Source organism: Argopecten irradians, chromosome 3 (genome assembly GCF_041381155.1).
Source record: "Argopecten irradians isolate NY chromosome 3, Ai_NY, whole genome shotgun sequence".
In the NCBI taxonomy this organism is placed as follows: Eukaryota; Metazoa; Mollusca; class Bivalvia; order Pectinida; family Pectinidae; genus Argopecten; species Argopecten irradians.
Window position 1 is genome coordinate 26,008,829 of NC_091136.1, and position 26,125 is coordinate 26,034,953.

At 36.5% G+C, this 26,125-nt stretch overlaps 1 protein-coding gene across 3 annotated transcripts in view; it reads right to left on the bottom strand.

Annotated features, from left to right (window-relative positions):
- Positions 1-9,793: 9,793 nt before the first annotated feature.
- Positions 9,794-26,125, bottom strand: part of LOC138318002 (synaptotagmin-11-like) — a 74,669-nt gene continuing 58,337 nt past the window's right edge. Inside the window, exons 2-11 of one of the 3 annotated variants that reach the window (XM_069260014.1) lie at positions 25,280-25,432; positions 21,387-21,824; positions 20,559-20,747; positions 18,236-18,360; positions 15,865-16,032; positions 15,412-15,531; positions 14,055-14,261; positions 13,689-13,803; positions 13,234-13,439; positions 9,794-12,340 (exon numbers count right to left, since the gene is read on the bottom strand). In XM_069260014.1, the coding sequence (XP_069116115.1) occupies positions 12,218-12,340; positions 13,234-13,439; positions 13,689-13,803; positions 14,055-14,261; positions 15,412-15,531; positions 15,865-16,032; positions 18,236-18,360; positions 20,559-20,747; positions 21,387-21,824; positions 25,280-25,432 (1,844 nt within the window). In that variant the 3' untranslated portion in view covers positions 9,794-12,217. Of the gene's footprint in view, positions 12,341-13,233; positions 13,440-13,688; positions 13,804-14,054; positions 14,262-15,411; positions 15,532-15,864; positions 16,033-18,235; positions 18,361-20,558; positions 20,748-21,386; positions 21,825-23,448; positions 23,546-25,279; positions 25,547-26,125 lie in introns of those variants that run through there. The other 2 variants (XM_069260013.1, XM_069260015.1) reach the window with 2 other exon arrangements.

Genomic DNA, 26,125 nt, shown 5'->3' on the forward strand with positions numbered 1-26,125 from the left:
TTGTACGACATTTTACCGATGGTCTGTGCCCCCTCCTAATTGTACGACATTTTACCGATGGTCTGTGTCCCCCTCCTCTTGTACGACATTTTACCGATGGTTTGTGTCCCCCTTCTATTGTAAGACATGTTAGCGATGGTCTGTGTCCCCCGCCTCTTGTACGACATTTTACCGATGGTCTGTGTCCCCCTCCTAATTGTACGACATTTTACCGATGGTCTGTGCCCCCTCCATTTGTATGACATTTTACCGATGGTCTGTGCTTCCTCCATTTGTACGACATTTTACCGATGGTCTGTGCCCCCGCCTCTTGTACGACATTTAATCGATGGTCTGTGCCCCCCTTCTCTTGTACGACATTTTACCGATGGTCTGTGCCCCCTCCATTTGTACGACATTTTACCGATGGTCTGTGCCCCCTCCATTTGTACGACATTTTACCGATGGTCTGTGCCCCCGCCTCTTGTACGACATTTTATCGATGGTCTGTGCCCCCCTTCTCTTGTACGGCATTTTACCGATGTTATGTGCCCCCTCCTCTTGTACGACATTTTACCGATGGTCTGTGTCCACCTCCTCTTGTATGACATTTAACCGGTGGTCTGTGCCCCCTCCTCTTGTACGACATTTTACCGATGGTCTGTGCCCCCTTCTCTTGTACGACATTTTACCGATGGTCTGTGCCCCCTCCTCTTGTACGACATTTTAGCGATGGTCTGTGTCCCCCGCCTCTTGTACGACATTTTACCGATGGTCTGTGCCCCTCCATTTGTATGACATTTTACCGATGGTCTGTGCCCCCTCCATTTGTACGACATTTTACCGATGGTCTGTGCCCCCGCCTCTTGTACGACATTTTACCGATGGTCTGTGCCCCCTCCTCTTGTACGACATTTTACCGATGGTCTGTGCCCACCTCCTCTTGTACGACATTTTACCGATGGTCTGTGCCCCCTCCTCTTGTACGACATTTTAGCGATGGTCTGTGCCCCCTCCATTTGTACGACATTTTAGCGATGGTCTGTGCCCCCGCCTATTGTACGACATTTTACCGATGGTCTGTGCCCCCTCATCTTGTACGACACTTTACCGATGTTCTGTGCCCCCCTCCTCTTGTACGACATTTTACCGATGGTCTGTGCCCCCTCCTCTTGTACGACATTTTACCGATGGTCTGTGCCCCCTCCTCTTGTACGACATTTTACCGATGGTCTGTGCCCCCTCCTCTTGTACGACATTTTACCGATGGTCTGTGCCCCCTCCATTTGTACGACATTTTACCGATGGTCTGTGCCCCCGCCTCTTGTACGACATTTTACCGATGGTCTGTGCCCCCTCATCTTGTACGACACTTTACCGATGTTCTGTGCCCCCCTCCTCTTGTACGACATTTTACTGATGGTCTATGCACCCCTCCTCTTGTACGACATTTTACCGATGGTCTGTGCCCCTATCCCCCGATACTCCGTTTTCTTCCATCATCAAACCGAGCGCGCCCTTAGTTACATAAAGATGGCAGTAAAACTTAATATACCAAACCAACCAAGACTATATATTCTGTGTTATGTGTTTTGTATTTGCATGAACTTATTTATTTTCTGATATGTGACTTTATTTATTAGTCGTCAAATCAGAAACCGAAATTTGGTCACACCGAGGAGGCATTGGTAACATTGCATAAAAATATTGCCATTTTTGGAGATTATGGAACTTGTTCTGTAATTTAATTGTGCTAAAGGTTGACTTTTTTGTAAGTCTGGTTTCGGGTATAATGCATGTAAAAGTACACCCTTATACAACGACAATTCCAATTAAAGCATCTAGAAACGTATGAAAATAGACTATAGGATATCCATAAAATTGTATGTTGTATACTATAACGTTTAGAACTCTCGCATAAAATCCTACAAGATTTGCGTTCCAACAATTCAGGCCAAATATATTTTAAAAATATCTGCCTAAACGTAACAAATTAAGATCCGAATTATGTCAGTTTTTCAAGCCTGTTAATGCATATCTTTGGTGGGGGTGGGGGGTGCGAGGGGGGGGGGGTTGTCATCCGTCCATTCATTGTTAATTTGGGTTGGAGGCCATTCTCGACACTCCAAGAGTTACTATTACTGACGTTATATCCACCCCTAGACTATCTCATTGTAAAACTGAACGCATTTATAAAGAAACAAATCTGACATGTCACAGGCTTGCAAAGATTTGCTTTGAAGACCAGAGAGAGCAACGTCCAAAGCCACACAGTCCACAACAGTGTACCGTTATACCATTATTTTGATGTACATCAAATTAATAAATTACCTGTTCTGTTCTGTTTCAATCTGATTAAAATACAGATCACCATTTTACACTCCATAACTTAGTGTATAATGGTGATCTGTGTTTTAATTTAATCAGATTGGTTCTTCTATCTCCAGTTTTACCTTATGCATAAAATAGTCCAGGAGTGGTATCGACAGTAATAGTAACCCCTAGAGTATCGGAACGGTTGGAGGCAAGAGGCCGAGGCTGTTAGTTTTATGTACCTGTCTTTAATATGGCAAGTAAAGTTATTTTTTATTCCGAATTTCCAATATCGGAAATCCTAATTCCGATATGGGCAATTCTATTTCCCGATTCGGAAATTCTATTTCCATATCAGAATTAAAATTTTTGGATAGAATTTCTGATATGGAAATTTTGTTTTCTATTTCCTCATACCAAAAACAGAATTTCCGATAACGGAATTAGAATTTCCTATACCGGAATTAGAATTCACGATAACAAAATTAGGATTTCCGATATCGGAATTTGAATTCCCGATATCGATATCACAAATTTAATTCCGATATCGGAATTAATAGAATATTAAGTAACTTAGCTTGCCATACTTTACTAGTATCCATAGAAATTTTCATACGTTTTGGTTGTCTAGATGAAAATGGTACTCAAGGTAAGGCATTCAAACACCGAAAAAAAGGCCAATCAACACTTTGATAAACTGGAAGTAACTCTCGTCTCCCTTGCCGGTAACAATGCATTCTAAAACGGCATTGGCTCCATGTAGTAAGAATACACCCCAGTAATGCAAAATGCGACTTAGTAATAGATCTAATAACTTTAATAATTCGATTTAAAGTTACGTGCATTTAGAAATGATAATTGTGATGTCGTCATCATACCGGCTTCACATTATCGGCACATTGTTGCATAACTCAAAATAATAATGAACAAGGACATAGTCATTCAGATACCCCGCCAATGGAGATATCAAAACTGAAGTAAGTTTGATTTTGGAGACTTACGTGTATGAAAAAAAAACAGGAAAAAGGAAGTTGAGCTAAAGAAAGATGGAGTATAATTCAAGTAGAGCGGGGCTGCAATTGTTGAATCAGGTATACAGCCTTGACATTTATATTAGACTAAATACACAAAGATGGGTGGAGTTTTGAAAAGTAACATTTACCATTTACCATGATATTTTCAGCAATGTTTCCATGGTAACGGAAAAAGTGCAAAAAAAAGAAAACCTAAAAATAGCAAAAGGTACTACTAGACCATAAAAAGAATGTGTCTATGAAGTTTCGTGGAAATATCTCTGCTGCTTTTAGAGTTATGCTCCGGAAATGAACCTGCTACAAAAATATGATATTTTTAGCAAAGTTTCTATGGTTACAGAAAAAAAGCACAAAAAGTGAAAACCTAAAAATAGCAAAAGGCACTACTACACCATAAGAACAATGTGTCTATGAAGTTCCATGGAAATATTTCTGCTGGTTTTAGAGTTGTGCTCCGGAAACGATTCTTACACAAAAATCTGCCATTTTCAGCAATGTTTCCATGGTTACAGAAAAAAGTACAATAAGTGAAAACCTTAAAATAGCAAAAGGCACTACTACACCATAAGACTAATCTGCCTATGGAGTTCCGTGCATATATCTCAAACGGTTTTCCAGTTATGCTGCGGAAACGAACCTAGTACAAAAATATGACATTTTCAGCAATGTTTCCATGGTTACAGAAAAAAGCACAAAAAATGAAAACCTAAAAATAGCAAAAGGCACTACTAGACCATAAGAACAATGTGTCTATGAAGTTTCATGGAAATATCTCTGCTGGTTTTAGAGTTTTGCTCCGGAAACGATTCTTACACAAAAATCTGCAATTTTCAGCAATGTTTCCATGGTTACAGAAAAAAATACAATAAGTGAAAACCTTAAAATAGCAAAAGGCACTACTAGACCATAAGACTAATGTGCCTATGGAGTTCCGTGCATATATCTCAACCGGTTTTCCAGTTATGCTCCGGAAACGAACCTGGTACAAAAATATGATATTTTCAGCAATGTTTCCATGGTTACGGAAAAAGTGCAAAAAATGAAAACCTAAAAATAGCAAAAGGCACTACTAGACCATAAGACCAATATGTGTATGACGTTTCGTGGAAATATCTCTACTGGTTTTAGAGTTATGCTCCGGAAACCATTCGTACGTCCGGACGGACGGACTGACGGACGGACGGAACCCATTTGTATATCCCCCGCCAACTTTGTTGGGCGGGGGATAATTAACGTCCTACCAACAACTATGGTAACGTAAGGACGGCCTCTCATGTATGCGATGTGTTGCGTGTATGTTTTGCGAAGTGCGTGTTTTGGGAGACTGTGGTATATTCATGTTGTGTGTTCTTGTATAGTGGAACTATTGCCATTTCATAGTGCTATATCACTGAAGCATGCCGCCGAAGACACCAAGCAACATTCCCCACCCGGTCACGTTATAGTAACGAAGGGCAAACCATTCGTCCCACTCCCTGTATGCTGAACGCTAAGCAGGAGCAGAAACTACCACTTCTAAAGACTTTGGTGTGTCTCGGCCAGGGGACAGAACCCAGAGCCTTCCTCACAGGGGCGAACGCTCAACTCAAGGCCAAAAGTGAGGCGGTGCCAAGGGAGGCATTAGGAAAGATAAAGTCAGTCGCCTTTTAAAATCATGCAATAAGGGCAGCAGTTACAATTCTAATGCCAGTATAAACTGCTTTAAAAATAGACTGCCTGGATATCAATTGGAAAAACCAGGAATAACCGGAATATAAACTTAACGACTTTACGTATAAAAAGTATGGTGTAGAGGAACTAATTCCTGTACTGAAAATTGTCTATACTCTATTCTATATTCTAATCTATCATGTATTGTCTGATTGTCGTAAATTTATCTATACATTATACATTATTCTGCATCAGCAAACGAACTATTAAAGTGATGCTTTTTAATAACCTCGCCTTATTTTCAACCACTATAATAGTTTTACAGAATGCAAACGAAATTTGATTTTTTAGATGGCCCAAGCTAGAGTTCACATTCAAAACTCATTCTCACATCTAGGTACGAAAACTATTTTGTAGGAGTTGGTTTTTGCCGGCCGTTGTCGGCCATCGTACACATCCGTTTTGTTGATGGATATGTCTATTACAAGGTGCCACAACCCGAATATACTGCAGACTACAAAAACACACAACAGACCGCATTCACGGAAGACCGTTCTTAAACAATCCTGGCTGTTAATAGGACGTCAATGATATCAACCTACAAACCAACTAGAATGACAAGGCCTGCTCTTTTCAATAGTCCTTTATCATTATCACTCTATTTCATATCTGCGTCCTGTTTATCATTGCTTCATATAATCATCCTTTTTTTCCTTGTTTTGGATGCAATGTGTGTCCGTTTGAAGAGAAAAAATGTTTATGTGTTAATACGAACGATTGTGCAGCGTTCTATATTTTTAAATTCGCACCGCAATCTCAGCAAAATCTGAAAAAATTTGAAAAAGAAATTCCAAAAAACATTTTATCTTACCGCAGTAATAATTGTAGGATGTACAATTCAGCTCCTCTTCTGAAGAGACAATTTCAGCACAGCTTTTGTTTTATTTTTAACAAGGGACAAGCCTAAGGGAATATCTTCTGTACGATCGATTAAAAATGATTGCCCTCTTTATAGGAAATAAGGTAATATAAATGGAAGAAATAAAAACCATCTCAGTGATTTTTTTAAAGAACGCCAAATGCCGAGTTGAAAGCCTCCGACAGACAACCCACAGTAACGAACAGCTAACACCTGCTTGTGTTTCCGCGTTGGTGTACATGTATACAGTTAAGTCATGATTTTTCTCAGCTCATATCGTTTGTATCGATTTTTAGTGCGATTCAGCCGTGGATATCAGAACAATATTTCACATGTAATGTTACGTGATTTTTGTGTTGATAAAAGTGTTTCCGAATATCAGAAACTAGACATTACCAAACAATTAGATATTGATAAAGAGCGTCCGCAAAAGCAGAAGGAATACTGTCTGTGGGGTTCGATAGGTTTTACTACCTATAAACAGCCAGAGTCATTTAAAGAACGGCCTCCCATGTGTAAATGTTGCGGCGTGTAAATGTCTGTATGTCTGTATAATGATATAAATTTTTTAATGAAAATATAGTGGAAATATTTTCAACTTTCCAGTAACATAAGTGTTTTGTTCCCTATCAAATATCTTTATATGTTTTGGTCCAAAGGACAGAACTGTTGTATAACAAAGTGTTATTCTTTCAAATTGTTGTAGCAAATTGTGTCTTTCTTTCCTCAACTGGTAGATAGCCATACTTAACATTATACAATATTTCATGCCCCTAAAGGAACAAATCGCGTCGAAAATTAAAAAAAAAAAAATTGGAATGATTTCTTTTTCCATATTTCCTACTTCAATAAGTAATTAGTATCCTACATCTATACATTTGTAAGGCAACAACCGTTGATATTACATCTTTGACCCGTATTTCGGTCCACAAGGTATTATTGTAAGTTGTAACTTTGACCAGCGTCAGTGGAATAGACACATGTTCTTTTCTCCAAAGCAAGCTTAAATAGATTTTATGCTATGTAGATTAATATAAATCAATTTTCAGTAAGTTTTTCGTAAATTTCGTGGTCGTCTTTATTATTTTTATAATGTGTATCCCATATGTCTTCGATTAAATGTATTCCACTCCTTGTAAAGGAATTAAAGAATAATGGTTTACTGTTCTTGTAATTTACGATCATTAATGTGTTTTACCCTAGTGGCTTTTAATAATTTTGACGAAGATGCTAAAAGATTTCTGTAAAAAAAATAGATATACGAGAGAGATATAAAGAGTTGGTATCGGAAAATTGGCAAATAAATGTATCTTCATGAAATTTGCCATTTAGTGATTTCAGACAGTGTTTACCTATTGCATTCCGAGTAGTTGTTTCGTCGTGTATAATCTCATGAATAAATTATATTTGATTTGCTAAGGTAAACAGTGTGATATCTGTAATACCGAACCCCCCTGTACATTTATCATTTCTGGTTGTCCCATCCCATATAAATTTCTAGATAATTGAGTTCAAGTCTTTCAAATATATTCAGGAATACCACGGGCTTCTATTTCAAACCCTACCGAAGACACAATCAATGATCGAATAATGATTTTAGTCCGCAAAAAAGAAAATTGATAATAAGTTATTCGTTCTATAACTAAATGCTAGGTTCGTATAGATACTAGATAGAAAAACAACGATGGAGTCCTTCACCTCAAACACCAACTATGATAGCCAATTTGAAATAATGTGCGTTTTCCACTGAAATTATCATGTTTTACCTATTCACTATAGAAATTGATATTTTGAACTTATATTGAAGTCTGGATTTCAAAATTCATATCATTGTTACCTAGGGATAATTACCTATCAGAAAACAGTTTTACTTTTGAAATTCAACCAGTGACCGGATTGAATTTTTATATTATGAGTTTAATACACAGGCGTCATTTCGAAGGCCTAATTTTCATTAAATAGTATGTTGCTTCCTAAATGATGTCTGTGCGTTACATCATAGACGAGTTATTGAAGCTGTTGAAAAGATAAACTGCTAACGTTTATTCAACTGTGTTAACATGAGCAAATATTTTATGACAACTTTTAGAAACAAATAAATGAGCAGTGTCTCATAAGCCGTTTTCGCCTCGAGACAGTCTCGTTAACTTGATTATCTGAACATCTTTGCATTAGAGGAAATCCAAAAATACTAAAAGAAATCTGTCGTCATCTTATGGCGGCGTCACTTGCACTCGTCACGTTTTCTATAAAGCTCAATCTCATGCTTTTATTGCATCTGCTTGTTCACCATCGCCGCATGTCCTTTTTGGCTTGGATACTGTATAACATAAAATAGTCGTGTGTGATTTTTTCGTGGTTTGGAGCCTTCTAAGCATTAAGTGGGTGGAAATAGAGGATCTGACAACATCCCATAATAAGGAGTCATGTTCGGATATCCTTTATACCACATTCAACTGCATTCTCTACCTCTCGCTACATCAATTGAAACGCCATTTCGTCCCAGTCCACATATACAATTACTTTTGGTCTGCTCTTTGGACGAGATGACTCCGCAAACAAAAAGAATTCTGACAATATTTTGGTCATTATTTTAATTGATATATAAAGCAACATCCTTGGGTTTTATATCCGTGGCCATAAGCAATAATGAAAACAACTATTGTAAAGTAATGTTTTCTCTCCTTTTGAAACATCGTCCTTAAATGTATTACGAACTAGTGGTGTTTCTTTGAAATCCTTCATCATGAAATTATAAGTTATTGTCATTTTACTAGAATACTTTTACACTGGTCCCCATGTGTCGTGTATATCCATACAACAGACCATATATGACCGGTTTGTTTTACGACCGCCGTCCTCTATGACCTTTTGGATTTTCTTTTTTACATATTTTTGTTAGTAGTAGTTATGACATGAGTTAAAGGCCAACTACCTTTCAGCCCTGCAGGTAGGGCGTTAGAATTGTACCTGCTGCCCCTATTGCATGATCGTAAAAGGCGACTAAATTTAGGATCTTATCTTTTCTATTCTTCCTAACCGACTTTATCTTTCCTTATGCCTCCCTTGGCATCGCCTCACTTCTGGCTATGAGTTGAGCATTCGCCCCTGTGAGAAAGGCTCTGGGTTCTATCCCCTGGCCGAGACACACCAAAGTATATAAAAGTGGTAGTTTCTACTCCTGCTTGGCGCTCAGCATACAGGAAGTTGGACGACTGGTTCGCCCGTTGTCAGTATAATGTGACCGGGTGGGATGTGTTGCTTGGTGTCTTCGGTTGCATGCTTCAGTGATATAGCACTATAAAAAGGACAACAGTTCCACTATACAAGAAGACACAACACGAACATACCGCAGTCTCCCAAAACACGCACCTCGCACTTCCAACACGCTACACGCTGCATACATGGAAAGCCGTCCTTACACTGGCTGTTAATAGGACATTAAAATAATCAAACAAACAAACAAAAACCTTTGCAACACAGCTTTCATTTTTAAAATGGGAATTTAAAATGAGACTGATCATTTTTAGAGTAGCAAAATCAAAAGTTACCGTTGATACTACACTTAATTAATTAAATTTAATTTAATTAAAATGAATTAAGAGTTCATCTTTATAAGGCGGGTCGTATTATGTTTCCCGTCGTCGTCCTACTACGCTTTAGTTGACTATCACTGAACAAGACGGTAAAACAACGAAATGAATCTTAACTGGTAACATAGATTAAACCGAGAATCTTGCATTTATTTAGTGTCTAACCTCATCTTAGAAACATCGATATGTATTTTCTGATGTTATTTTTTAAAAGATTTTTTGTTCCGGACAGCTAGTGGGCCTTTAAGACTATTTTTGTCTTGTACCAAGACACATTAGTTTTGAAATGATAACAAAATACTCGATTGGTGTTTTATAGAATCTATTTTCATTCTACAGGTACATTTACATATCACCAACAGTCTACGCATTTTCATTCATCAATAAGTTTATTACAGATTTGAAAAATAAAGTCAACATCGTTATCAGTGTGCCAGACATATAAATGAGCATCCCAGGCTACATATAGCAGACATTTATTTCATTTTGTAGTAAAATTACATTTCATTTGAGATTTTATCAAATTAACAACCATCTCAATCATACAAATCTATAAACAATTATTATGAACATTCTATAGATTATTTCTCGCTTTAACATCTTCCACTCATCTACTTTATTATAAGATATATTACTTATAACAGTATATGCGTAAAATCGAACATTATATATTGTATTTATGATATATACAAATGTATTCCCAAACATCCAAAATATCAAAGCGCGACGGGATTTTAATATATTTTGGAAATGACAATAACAGGTTACAATCGTTATTTCATAGTGAAAATCCAGTGTTGTATTTCGGACATTCTCTAGGAAATCAGTGTCTTTATCCGTTAATTGAAATTAGCAGAGAAGAAAGGAGCATGACTTTCATGAATTGAGATTACTTATTTTATCCTTTTTGACATTCTATCAGTTGGTGCTAATCCACATGAATATTTATGAACGCAGTCTGATTAGTTTTCAAGGTATAGTGATCAATCGAAGATTTCCGCTGGTTTCTTTGCGATTCGTACATATCCGGTATAAACATTGTTTTATTGATTTTAGATAAAAAAATCACCCCCATAAATGGATATATATACTAATACAGAAAAGTTTGAACGCATTTTCAAAATCAAACGCATCTCTCTCTCTTTCCCTTTCCCTCTCTCTCTTCTTCTTTTTCTTCTTCCATCTCTCTCCAAAGGTAGCCACCAGCGGCTTAAGATCTATCATTTGAGATCAGTCATTATAGAGGCGAACGATAGAAACACAATCATGTCCACAAACATCTTACATCCATAGCAACACCGTACTGAGAACGGCAATAGATTCTGTCACATGTGACAGCATCTGATGTCCAGATAATTAACGCGCCGGGCATGGAAAACAGACCTGCCAGGATCAGCTGACCGTCGATTTGTCACCGATAGCTGAACAACCAGCAACGATAAAATTCAACACGACATAACGATCGCTTTTCTATACCGCCTAGTACTTAGCTAGACAGACCACTGTTCTGATCCCACAAATTTCATGAGTCGTATATCGACAATCTCTAGAGATTTATGCCAAACAATATCTGCAGCGTGTGATAGCTGCAATAGAACAATAACAAAGGAATCTTGAAACGGAATTGGTCGCGATAGGAAGGTTATCAAGAATGCATATCCGTTTTAAAGGAAAAATAGACAAAAAATTCGTGTCATTTATCCGTTATGCGTATAGGAACATTTGTTTCAAAATGATTAAATGCATTGATAATCAGAATCTATAATAAAAATCCTGTTTCTTTAACTTTAATTTATTGTATTGATGTCATCTCAAAATTGATAAAGTATCTTATTTCTATTTGTATGTCAAACCGTTCATTCTCAGACCGGACTTTCTGGTATAATTTCATTGGCATTACAAGTAGATTGCTATGTCAGCATTGAATCTTGATTTCTTTATCATCGCCCATTGAATCTAACTTTGGCTTTCATGGTTCAGTCCCTGTGACATCCTTCACTGCAAAGTATTTTAAAATTCGTTCAAGGCATTTATGTCTTTCAAAAATCGTCTTTGAATTTATCACAGTTACTCCGTTTCGTCTGTCACGACATCTAAATGCGTTCAGCAAACATTCATACAATAATAATAATAATTTACATAATGATATAATTTGTACATCACACATTCAGCATATATTCATACAACATTAATAATAATTTACATAATGATATAATTTGTACATCATACATTCATCATATAGTCATACAACAATAATAATAATTTACATAGTAATTTGCACTTCGTTCGTGTTTGGCTCAGCTCTATCAATAAATATATATATTTATAAATAATAATAGTATTTACAAAGGATGACCAACTTACAACAAATGATCGGGAATGTAGCTATCACAATCGGGATCGTCCGCAAGTGATCCACTTTAGTTATCACTGATACCGCACCTTCCACACTGTATATATATATACACTATTGGGTTAGGCGGGGATACTGAAACATTACGTCACTGTCAAAGTCAATATTTACATCAAGTCAATTATGACGTCATGCAATAACCAGTATTGCTTATAACGTAGTTTTTTTTTTAATTACAGCATTGTTTATTGAAGTATTCAGTAAACGCACAATGTCATCATACATATTAATTCAGAAGGGTGGGAGGGAACCATAATTGTGTTTATGTGTCTATGTCATAAAGTTTATGACATTAAATCCAAATTTCTGTTAATGGTCATGACATGATTTTGCTCGTCTTGATGACGGGATGCCAGTAATCGGTAGGTCGATGTGGGTGTTCCATTATATCATACCAGTGGTCCAGCTGTTCTCCGTGACTGTACCATCCCAACTCGACCTGTACACAGACAAAAAGGTTACACATTTTTAAAAATTTGGATTCTACAGAAAAGTTTACCATATTCAGAAGGTTTATAAATAGCCAATAACATTTAATATATTCTAGACACCACGCATACTTATATTGAAATAGCAAGTGATAAAATTGCTTACTACTTGTGTCTAAGATGAGGTAACAGGTATGGGTTCTAAGGTATAGGAACAATTTCCAAAATCCTTGTTTCCTATCTTATCCCCATAATAATTGCAGGAAGTGGTTCTTCTTGACGAAATAAGTACCTTGTATGTTATACACGTTACTGCTCTATCTATTTGCATCGATATTTTTTGTATTATTTGACATCGCGTTTTCATCTTTATTGTAATCCTTGGACTGATTCATTATCCTGCTTTACGTTACTGACCTGTCCATCGTTATTAGACTGGAAATAGCAAGTAACATAGGGGCTTCCTTGGTGTGAGGTGAGGTGTGAGTATAACTTGTAATGACAAGAGAGCAATGGCTACACCTCTGAGATTTCCTCGACAAGCCGACGGGACAAACAATTGAGGATATGTCAGCGACAGACTATATCCTGATTTATTGCTGTGGCCATTGTACCAGATTGAAGTTCAAACGTACATGGAAGACAGAACTGATACTAATCCGAGAAGCCATTGCGATTAAAGTGACAACTCTAGTTCCCCTGTTTCTGTTATTCGATGACAGTCTTGTTTGTAACAAGTACATCTATTGGCTTGTAACTGTATCTTTGACAATATCTTTATATTGGCACCGTGCTTTTTATTGACTTAAAGTGCATTTTCAAAAACTTTTTCATGGTTTAAATTTGTTTTCTTTGTTTAGTTACCTCCTATCGATAACTTTGCTTTGTACACTGTATTGCTCACCTGGCCTATTTTCTGTATTCCCATCATCATGTCTTTATGGATTACGTGAAATACGAAGACATGGCCAAGTAGTTTGGGATTTTCACGATTAATTTCAAATACGCATGGGTGATTCCAGACTGGATCCTGGGTATTCTGACGCACTTTCGTCTTGTGCTTTGCTTCTCTTATTCCATTAACGTACATTTCCACTTTGACGTAGGGATCTACAAATAGAATTTTAAGTTTTTTAAATTTAAACAAAATACAGATGAAACATATCATTTACTTATCAAAGAGATGAATTCCTTTAATGTTCTTTAAGTAGAAATATTTAATTTGGCATTTGATCGATTTGTTTCTTTTCTTTTGTCAAGGCTTATTCGCTTTGATGTTTGTATCAATATATTATAATTTATCTAATATGTTATGTATTTCTAATAACATTCTACATTTCATCCTATGTTGCTACTTACTTATAGCTCCTAATAATGAAACTCGTGGTAGATTCCTGGCCTCCAGCACATTAAAAACAATCTTTCCAGCTACTGGTTGATAACAACCTGATATCCGTATATCTCCTTGATGCAACTGGAAGTAAACAAGTTATAAAAAGTGAAAAGACTGTGTTCATATTCGCTAAATCATCATTTCTATTTTTAGAATTAACTTAATTAATTCCAAATATCTTGAGGGACTTTTTCTATGAAATCAACGCTGTTGTGTCAACCCATCAGAGGCAACATTACAAACGGTCACGTAGCAAGTAAGATAGAATTAATAATTATTAACTATCAAGATTTTTTCTATCTAAAATGTACCTCACTTGTTGAATTACTTACCCTGAATACAGTCTGTGGCATAATGGTAAGGTCTACCAAGCCATTGTCTAGTTTGGGTACGTCCTTCAGAAGAAACGAAGCCACGCCCACAAGATGGCGTCTTGACACGTGATGTGATGAGTATATTTGAAATTCCATTGCAGCATCATCGCTTAAGTCACTTGGCACAAGGTCTGATATCGTGAACTTTTCGAGAAAGACTGGGGTCTGCAGAGCAATAAGAGGGAATATAGTAGGCGACATCGGAAACAATAGCTATCTATATAAAAGTCAATGTAAATTCCTTCTCTACACAATATCCATACAAGTGCTATCAATGCTAGGTATAAAACAAAATATCGAAGCATGCATAGAACTATCGGGCTGTATTAAAAAGAGAATTGTGTCTTGTGATTTTGCTATTGCGTTACCTGAAACTTCTCTCGCATATGATATATAGTCACCAGAAGATGAAAGCGAAATATAAGATATCTCGACGAACAAGATTACAATGCCAAATTATACACAAGCCATGGATAAAGGAATTTTATCACTGCACTACCAGAATGAAGGTATAACCGGTGTCTTAATCAAACGATCGATTTCAGGCTTAGATGGTTGTCTTCCAATTCAAAGGAAGTGTAGTAATCTCAAGATGAAAGTACCAGTATATATATATATAATGGGGAAACAGATAATGCTGGGTGTAGATCAGCGCAGTATGCGTTCACCTTCAATTATTTGATGTCAGAGAAAAAAAATCTGATAAATCTAGGCATTAACAAGAACCAATGTGTATTTTGTTCTGACATGAATCAACACGAACTGTGATAAACCAGAACATGAATTTATCGGTTCTAACGATATGTACTCAAACGCAATTGCACGTCTTTTACAGTGCTGAAGAATGTCGTAAACAAAATATTTGTGAACCTCATGAAAGAAGATAAGCCTTTATCAAGATATTTCCGTGAGCATTTTGAACTGAATTCGTGTCGTTTTCCCTAGCGAAAATCAATTGTATCGCAACAAGGGACAAGCTAGGAACAACTATACTGTAATTCCCATCAAGAGAGATGCAGTAGATTGAAAGAAATAACCACGAAACAAAGGGAACTCTTTAATCAACAAAAGTTGAGTATATCCGGAAACGTTACTGTAAATCAACTTATATTCGCAGCAAATTAATTTAGTCTTTTCACGTCTAACGTTTTTTATGTTTCTACTGCATCTCTGTTCAAAAATTGTTTGCGATGATGAATTTTCTCGATATTCAATTTGCGGCGAAATACGTGAAACTTTAGTCCAAGTTGATATAAGTGGAATTACAGTACATATATTTTAAAACAACATGTGCATTTTAAACGCTGATAATTACCTTTGTTTTCGGAAGTGTCTTAGTCCTGTATTTGAAGGTCCTTCCTGGTACAAGGAAAGCTTTGACATAAGGGTTAATCTCGCTGTCACATGGCATATCGGCTATACGTAGGTTTTCTGCCTATTAGTAAAAACAATATGAAATCATATAGTATTCGAAAAGCAAAAAAATGGTGAATGAAATAATAAATAAAAACATCAAACTGAAAGTAACGAAACAGGAGAAATGACTTTTTAAAAACATTATTTTACTCTTGGTAAATGGAAAACAAATAACTTATTTTAACAGTATTATTCTTTTGTGCTTAATGCTCTTGCAGAGAGCTTCATAGGTAGACTATCTTTCTAACTATTCACAAGAAGATGTGATCGAGGTTGATCGCTACAGGTGTAATACAGAAAGCACACCCGGTGTATTGGGAAATAAATACCTGGAATATTTCCTCTTACTTACCTCTATGACTATGACTGTCAGAGCACTGCGGTTGGCATTAAACTGAAACTGAACCTTCAGACGACCTGTAGGCAGCTGCTGTGGGGCCTGGCGTGGTACCATCATTTCCTCAAGGTTAAGGTCGTGCATCACAACCGGACGATCAGGCAAACCAATACTTCCAGGCCTCTGTAGAAGAAATATAATGGCGTGAAAAATTATAAGGAATTCTTCAACCTATAAGAACGGTGCAACATAGATGCAAACATTTATATGGAAACCATTTATTGCGATAGCAGTATAAGACCTCTTCTAAATCACACTTACAGTATCCAAGTTTTTCAAAAGGAGGTCAATGTTTTAACCGATCATAAACTACCTCTAGAGGAATGAGCATTATGCATTTATTAGATGCTATGAATGTTTTTCTCTCTTTTTAATCACGTCTGTCACTTATATCTGGGGTCCGAAATGAGAACTGTCATTAATCGAATCGTAGCTAGTTCCACAGCACGGCTTTATTTCTGAAGCAATTATTAGTTTAAATCTCTGAATTCTCATTTAATTCCATCATATTAAAATCCAAATAACATCAATGCTATAAGTTTTTCAATCTAAGCAGATTACATGTGATTTGTCAAGGGAATATTGTTCGTGTAAGTCCGAGTTCTGTATTCATCTATTCAAACAAACGGTTACTCTTGGGATACATAATTTTAAATAAGTTTTTTTTATTATTATATACATTTTTTATTTGTCACCCGCAACAGCAATGACGTAATGTAGAACAAAACCTTCCGGTAAGCCTCGGAGCACAGACCAGACAATGGTAGACTACCTGACAGAGGGGATACATCGTCAACTTTAACATTTACACTTGAGTTTTATGCTGAAGGCTATCGTATTAATAGATCAGGATAATTACAATGTTATCCGTCCATTGTAGCGCCAATCTCCAGCCTGATTAGCCCGGCGATCCGGGTCTCTAGCTCGGCTCCCCTTTCATGTCATGTCTGCCAACCATTCACTGTTAGCGCTGTCGACATTTATATGCAAAGCTTCGATTTATACAACTTGCGTCTCTAAGAAAAAAGTCACAGCTAAGCTTCGTAACACCTACACACAAGTCATATTTCAGGGCAATGAACAACAAAGGTAGTCATATTAATGACAATTGTTCTTAAATCTCTTGCGTGACATAAGAAAATAAGATTTTAAGACTATGCAATAATGGTTTTGTGGCGTTTTCGCAATGAGAATCACGTGTTCAGCATTAAATATTAACATTATGTATTATATTATGCTAATCTTAAAACGAAAATGGACCAATACATATTTTGCTGCCATGTTGAATTCAGGATGAAATTTCATCTGAATTATCCCAATGTTAAAGGAATTATATGAATATAGTGGATTGTTTAAATTTAATTCAATATTATTTTACAGGTCTCGCGATCATGAGATATGTGCTGGTGGAAGTCGAGCTGTAAGTGAAGTAGTCCATACCTTAACGTACCTTTTCATCGTTACACGAGAAATGCACGCTGTTCAAACAATCTACACCTGACCGCGTATTACGTTCACTAACCTTTATTACGTACGTGGCGTGTGGAGTGTCATACGCTCATAATTTGCATATGAAGACGTGCATGTATATTGCCAAATAACAATTGAATAGTTAAGGTATTCTTACAATCATAACAGCTCCCAAATCTTATGCATTATATTCGAAAATATGGCTCTGTTCTTATAACCCACTATGAATTCTATATAAACACGATCAGTGATGATAATTAGATTATTACAAATGAAGTCAAACTAGATGCAGAAAGGACAACCACTTATGAAATGAGATACCAATTACCACACAACCACGTCACCATTTTGACATTAACTACAGACATCACACACAAGCGGGATGTCTTAGCTGAAAGTAAAGCGTAGTTGGCGGTAATTTACGCTTGTTATCGTTCGACTACAACACAGGATATTTCTGGATAGCAACAAGCTACCCGTTAGATGGCCGTCAGGCACCCATTATTGTCAATTGTGTTCTCAATAAAAAGTATTTTTATGTATAACATTTCCATAATGATCTATATCGAACGAACTATTTTGAACGCAGAAAATTAAGACTTTTCTTCGTGATTAAAATTTTTTTGCGTTTTTCATTTTTGTCTAATTTGGGGCTCATTATTCGAATAAGGCATTTGGAATGATAAAATACGTAAAAAGCGTTTAACTTGCGTACATCTGTCACCAAAATTAACGTTACATCACCAAATCATCAGTTGAAACGTTCTTTTCTGGCGTTAAAAAGATCTGCGCACTTATAAACATAAAGTTAAAATAATCAGTTACCTCGGATGCTAGTTTTGATAAATATACTCACGCTTTTAGACTTCTTCCTTGGATGGTATGCCGGTCCAACTGGATTTACCGTATGGTCAAGGACGTTCATACTACTGACCACCAGAGATGAAAGAGTGACCCTGCGACTATCGCCACGCCCCCTACCTGTAATGAACAAACAACAATCGATTACTACATTATGGAGCTATATAGACAACAATGAAATAATTTAGATTGCTTAAATGCTCTGATTAGATGTAAAAAGCAAAGCTAATCTAATTTCAATTATCTGTTTGTCGGTTGGTCATCAGTTAGTAAGTTAATAAGGCTACAGTAACGATTGTATTCAGTTATGTCAATTTTACAATACAACTATAAGTTGTTATCTAAAAAGCCATTTAAAGGCGTCCAATGTAATCCGTGAACTCAAAATTTCGAAACCGTTTAAAAGCCGGTTGTGCCCTTTAGGAAATTTTTGTTCATGAACAATATCACGTAGTATACATAAGGATTTAATTAGAACCTAACTAACGTCGCAAATAGGAAAAAAGCTTAGATTTCACGCACAATTGTGACTTTATTACTTCAAATGAATGTTAACGTGTTCTGTTATGGGGAGAGGCGTTAGGATAAGTGGATAAGGAACGGAAGCAAGTCTAATTGGAGCCAAGGAATAATGTTTGTCTTCATTGGCTTGACAATGAAATGACTGCCATATTATGGCGCGTTAGACTCTCATCATCTGCTTCACGATCAAGTGCTCCGATTCCTTGCCCGTGTGCTATCGGGTCTGCCCTGGCTACCGGGCAGCTAAGGGATTAAACCCTGGCGTTTTTATTTCCAAGCGATTTTCGCCAATATCCTTCCAAAGAAAGAGATTCATGAGCAATGTATAGCTCGATTATATTGTTAGTTTCGAAATTATTGTAAGATATTGTTATCACACATGGGCAGTAATCATTCCCTAAATTCTCTACTTGCTTTTCTTCTCCATTTATGTTCTAAACGAACAATTATCGAATTTATTCCGTAACGGAAATGTTAGATATTAAAGGTGCATTTTATGGTGATCATGATCATTTTTTAATTTTGTTGAATTTCCTGTTCAAATGGAAATAAACTCCCATATTTTGTAATATTAGGAAATCTTATTAACAATTCCTCTATTAAAGAGTTTATTTTTCTATTTTCATGCGATATATTTAGAAATCTTTTGCTTGAATTTTTGCATGTATTCTTGGAAAAAACCCTGTATGATATTTGCGCTTTCGGCAGGTGTAAGTACCATATATAATGTACACCTGTTCCTAGAATAACTCCTTTATCGAGGCCACGATAGTAATTAAGTAAACATGTTTTCCCGTGATGGGTGACGCCATTAGAATCTCACGGTAAAGGTTAACTGGTTTCGTCGACAACACCGAAGCTGTAGATAGTGTTGATCAGACACTTTTTTTTTATCTATTGATAGTTTTAGATGTCTCTACTCATTTGACGATGTGTCCCTAAAGTCAACAACGTACAGCCAAACTGATTTACTGATATCAAGCTATAAAATACCGTCACGGCGCGACGAGACACAGCGGATGTTACCAGAAATAGCCTCGTCAAATCCTGATGTCGGTACCGCCTTGCGCCTAACTGTGTGGTAATCAGCGACCTGCACCGCTTTTATTTCGGAGGAATTATATGTCTTAGAGTTTCCTGAAACTAGTTTTCACAAGATAAATAAATAACTTCGGCACACCAGTGGTATGATTTCTAAATTGTCATCGCGCCGCTAATGGTGTCACTTCGTCTCTGTGCAGCACGCACCTTTAATACTACAGTGTCTATTGGTTGAAATCAATACGTCTGTATTGTGTTTTCGTTAAAGACACCACAAAGACAGCTTACATTTCTCCCACATATATTTCATCTGTAGGGTAATGTGATTTGAAAGTGCAAATAATTAAATAATAGAATTGTTCCATAACAACTGATAGTAAGATATACATTACATAGCAGTATTGGTTGTGTAAATAAGAAAATGAATATCTTGATGGATCTACAAGAGCCTTATATTGATTAGGGAATTATAAAGCATGATTTCATTTAGCTCAGATGTTTGCTTCGATAACAATGTCGCTTATTTTGCCTGATAGCAGTCTGTAAACCTTTCTGTAACATGTTATACAACGTTCATTTTTTCCTGCAAGATTTCACGTTCATGTTTGAACTACAGCTCTTTGAATTATTTGTGTATGTGTTTATCGCAGACTGTGAAAAACATCCCGATTTCATGTCTTTGGCATTATTGTATATAAAGTAGTGTTAAATCATTTCTATCAAGATTCTCTGAAGTACACAATATAATATATCACCTTCGGGCAAGAACACGTGGGTAGGCCGTCGGATTTCTGCCAATGAGTGACTGCGTCGGTATGGTTTCTTCTTCTCCTTTTCATGACCTGTTTTACCGGAAGACACTTCCTCCAGACTGGACCTGCGTACTTCCTGCTTTTGTAATTCATCTAGAAACTCCTCTTCAATAGCCTCTGAGTCGGAGAAATCTGAATAAAAAAGGAGACGCAGATTAATTATCTTCACCACGCTTTCTTGTTATAACACAAGAAACATTTCCATGAGTAATTGATATGGTTGCTAAAGGAATTTAATTTTATAAAATGTGGTTCGTAATTGTAATGATTGTGAAGTAAAAGCAAATGGAATTGCTTGCAGCTAAAACAAATTATCACTTAAATCCAAATTAGGAAAGATTTTAACAACATGGTAGTCGTTCCTTTAGCTCAAGATCAAACACAAAACAATTCGAAACTCTAAAAGGAATTCAAAAACAATATAGATTGCATCGCTATTTAAAATGAACACATCCTCATCCTTTACATCAAATATTTCTCATAAACCGAAATAAATAAAATCATTGCTTATTTTACATATAATAACAAAGTAATCAAAACATGTTTTCCTTATACTATTATTAGAGCTTAAATAATAGCGAGGACAAACAGAATTAGGGTTATATCGGTACAAGTGCTGATGTAATGTTTCTCATTAAGGTGTTTTCAAAGTGACAAATATTGATGGCGTGAAACAATTTTGATAAATAATGTGCGAAAACAATAAAGTTAAACTGATCGTAAACATAAATTTCAAGTGATCAAAATAATCAGGGAGTGAAAAAAACTTACCAGCTAGAAGTTCATCTGTATCGCCAAACCTGCTGGCGTCCGAGCTTTTACGACTGCTAATACCGCTTTTACTACTTCCGGATCCTCGACGAGATGGACATTCTGAGGATAATAATGATGTTCGTCTGGAACAGACACTGGACGCCGACCCGCGGCGATCGGCGTCCGACGCCAGCGACGTCCGCCTGCTGCTTATACTACTTCCGGAACCGCGTCTGTCTGTGTCAACAGACGCTAAAGATGTCCTTCGACTACTTCCGCTTTCTGCAGAGCATCTGCGCACATAATCGGACGCATAGGAGGTCCGCCTACTGCCATAGTCGACGAAAATTTGTGGTACTACAAACTTTGTCTGTTCCGACTGTCTCCTCCGGAGTAGTGGACCCATCACCAGACTACGGGTATCATCAGGCTTTTCTCTCTCCCGATGGAATCTACCTGTAGGCAGACGTATAGTGTCAGATATATTAAGCTGGTTGATAAACTTTGTAAAGAGCAACCCCATCCTTGCTGTCGGATCAAAATAATCTATTGCAAATATTGTCATCTCTCAAAACCAAATCATGTCACTCGAAGAAATATAACTAATTCCTGTTATTAGTGTCAAATTGTTATGTTTGTAAAGATAATTCTGAGTGATGTCGCCCGGCCGACCGCCAGTACTGTTGATATAAGTGTGTAAAAGACCCGGCTGTACGACAGGGTGTGCATTTACGTGTAATTTACCTACGGCATGAGGCCATTATAACACCGCGCGTCTAATTCGCTTAATACTGAGAGGAGAGAGAGAGGTGTGCGTCGTGGCGTATACCACAGATCGATCTCATCACTTGTATATGGACATATCGCAGGCAGAGGGACACACGACACACACACAATCGTGCCCTCGCATCATCAGGTCACATCAGGCCTTGTCCTCGCTTATCCTATAGTCACTCCCCTACCGACGACAGGTATTACCATGATGACACGTAAACTCATTAAACCTAAACTATATACTATTATCAACCAATTACATAGACATCCACGCATTGGCGGGAGTTACCACACAAGCCTCAGGTGAACTATCGCCAAGCCATTACAAAAATGTCTTTACGAATCCGTTTCCACATATTTGTATCCCTACCATTGACAGCATACAGAACAATAAGCTTGTTATAAACATGGAATGATTACCAACGACTGCGGCAGTCAATCTCGCATGACAGCCTAATACCAAGGCAGCAAATCAGGACGTTTTACAACAGGCACTGCCCCTTTATTCTGCCGTTGACAAGGTTTTTAGAAAATAGTTTTTTGCAATGAGAAAAATGTTTCCGTCAGAAAATTGATTCTAAAAGAGTCGACTCAACTAAAGTTAAAAGCATGCACACACTTTTATAGATACAATTTAATTAGGGGACTTTTTTAACAAGCATGGTGGAAAATATGAAACTCTTATTACCTGATAAATTGGAATAAAATTTTAACAAATTTGAAAGATATTTGCACCTCGTGGACAGACCAAGCTCAATATGATAATGAGTAGATTTTCCACTTGATGAGCTTATACTGAACTCTATTGCCCTCTGGTTCCCCTGAGAAATCAATATATGTAGCAACGCCTTATTACACACTAATGCCATTGTTTTCCACCCATAGTGACGATATCAGATGATCCTTATTGCCATTTATTCATAACACTTCTCAACCATACACAATGTTTAATTGACTATGATTAGGATGTTAAGAAAATGTTTTTTATAACTCTGGAAAACAATGCTTATGATGCGTATGGCAAATATATAGAGAAAAAGTAGATATATTCAACTGAAACAGAATGGTAGACTAGGAAATATGTTGGACACAATTATTTAAAACATTATTGAATTTAAAACTTTGCCCACTAATTATAATATTGTTGAAAATATATTTTAAATGGTGTAAAATATTCAATAACAGCATCACATTTCAACAAGAAACCATATCGATTATATTCCATTAAATTCAAATTTAATAAACCATTCATTAAATTAAACTCTAGCCAAAATATATTTTGACGTAACTAAGACACTGTACTTACCAACGTGAGTATCATACAGACTTTTAGTTTTCATAGCAAAGCTATCGAAGCAATCAACAATCTTTGCCGTATCAAACATGGTAATAGACTCCATCAATTTCATGGCGAGAATTGCGAAGACGAACTATAGAGCTTGACTTATATACATTAAGCTGTTTTTCACACATTTTATCATGTAGTACGCCAACCAATTCGATCTTACAAGAAAATCGCCAATCAAACTGTCGAAGACACTATAATTTTAAGCACGCCCCTGATTTGATAAGCAAAGTCAAGAGAACATGTTTCTATTGATGGAAGGTTATAAGGATGTTGTTGTTCTCCTTATCGCTGAATGAAACAACACGATTGGTTGGATAGAAAAGTAGTGGTAAGTATGTTGAGATATCAATGGTTAACTATAGCTAAATATAAATAGTATTGGACTACTTTTAATGTTGCATAGACTTTTTAATACGATTTTGTTATTCATAAAAATTTGATCCCAAAATGATATAAATGATAAATGAAAATGAACAAAGGATGTTTATAAATTAACCAAACAACATATAATGTCTAATGTAATAAAAACACGTGAAAGAAAATATTATCAAACACTTATTTGTAGGCAACTATGTCCATAAATTGAATGAGATCAAATATAATTGTAGTTTGATTCACATTCACCTATATATCTTTTACAACACACACAAACTAAGTATATAGTTCTCTATACCTTTAAAACCAATCAGTGTTTGCAACTAATAAATTAAAAAAAAATCTCTGGTTAGGTAAACAATGCCAGAGTAGATAGCTTACAATAGCCCAATGGTAAATATTTCGTAACATACCTTCTAATAGCTACATCAACCTATTTTTGACTTCCTTTGAACAAAATTTTGAAACATACACTATCAATTTGTTAAAGGGGACAGTATGATGTCAACTAGTCTAACAAAATGACGTTTAGTTGGCATTACATATGCATGTTACATATGCGCTATCAATGCGCTATCAAAGAGCCCCAGATGTATACAGATGTTCATATACGTCATAGATAATCTATTATGCTATGATTATCAAGGTTCATTAAAGACAATACATTTTAATATGGAAACATACAATGATACCAAGAAATTCTTTGTTTTAAAAGATTACTCATTCTCAAAACCGTTGCCACATTGACAATATAAAATGAACTAAGGATAGAAAAATGCACTAAATGACTTATATTTCTGGGGATACAAAGTAATTATTGGTAAAGTTGACGGGTATTACCTAAACGCTATCCTTTTAAAGTGCAATGCATTATCCCATACATACATATTTAATGTATACAGGTCAGATATACAAATACGCGTTACCGTCACGTTTTCTCAACGTTGCACCCCTATTGAGTTGAATTGAAAAAACAGATCTATGTGAAAGTGTTTATAGCATCCGGCATCGTACATTTGTGACGTGTGGTCAGTTAATGGTATTGTGTTGAGCGGGTGTTTGATGAATGCAGGAGGTATAGACTTATTCTAGATTTTTCAAGTTTGTTTTACATTAAAATTCAGAATGGCGGTCGACTCAGTCGTCTGAACCCGTGATACATAAAATTTTTTTTGTAATTAGCGTTTCCGAAATGCCCTGTAGAGAAACTTTCTGACGGATGTGAATATGTTTTTCACATACTTAACCTACCTTCTTGGAATTAACGTTCCCAAAATGCTCTATAAAGAAACTTTCTGACGGATGTGAACATGTTCTTCACATACTTAACTCCAAAAATATAATTTTATATAAATTTATGGCATTAGAAGCATAAGCGATAATGGAAATTAATAAATTCTCCATATATACTTACTGTATAGCTTTCTCACAAGTTTCTTTGTGTGTTTATCCCAGAAGGTCCTTGATCGACAGAAGGGGTATTTCCAGCAGACGAACAGCCCAACAAATAGTACCAGGGCAGTGCTAACTAGTGCTGTAATTATGGCCGCTACCTCATATGTGGGCACTGTAATCAAAAACCAAGAAACGTTATAACTTTCGCGTAGGGCTAAAATTTTATTCATAATAGAAAATTTAAACATCAAGCAAATTGTACAAAAGGCAGAACTCAACTGTACAAGACGACACAACGCCAATATACCATTCATTACTTTTGATTGCTTTCCATGGGATCGTATAGGCGATTTTATTTGTAATTAATTGTGTTCGGACTTTTTGCTTTCTAACGTCTCCTTTGACACCTCTTAACTTGTGCCTTCGCCTGCAAATTGTGGCTTCGAGCTTAGAGTTCTCCACTGTGAATTGTTGATTCGAGTTTAGCATTCTCCCCCTGTGAATCGTGGCTTCGAGTTAAGCGTTCTCCTCTGTGAATTGTGGATTTGAGTTAAGCGTTCTCCCCTGTGAATTGTGGATTCGAGTTAAGCGTTCTCCTGAGTGAATTGTGGATTCGAGTTTAGCGTTCTCCCCTTTGGATTGTGGATTCGAGTTTAGAGTTCTCCCCTGTGGATTGTGGCTTCGAATTTGGAGTTCTCCCCTGTGATCTCTACATAACTACGTTCATCCTATCAACATTTGTCTCTAGTTTCACTAGCTGAGAGGTATTTTCGGTTAGTTTTAGTGTTACCTTCTTTTAGATCTGCATATATTCTACGTCTCCAATAACCATATATTGGTCTAACAGTAACGAAACATATTTGAT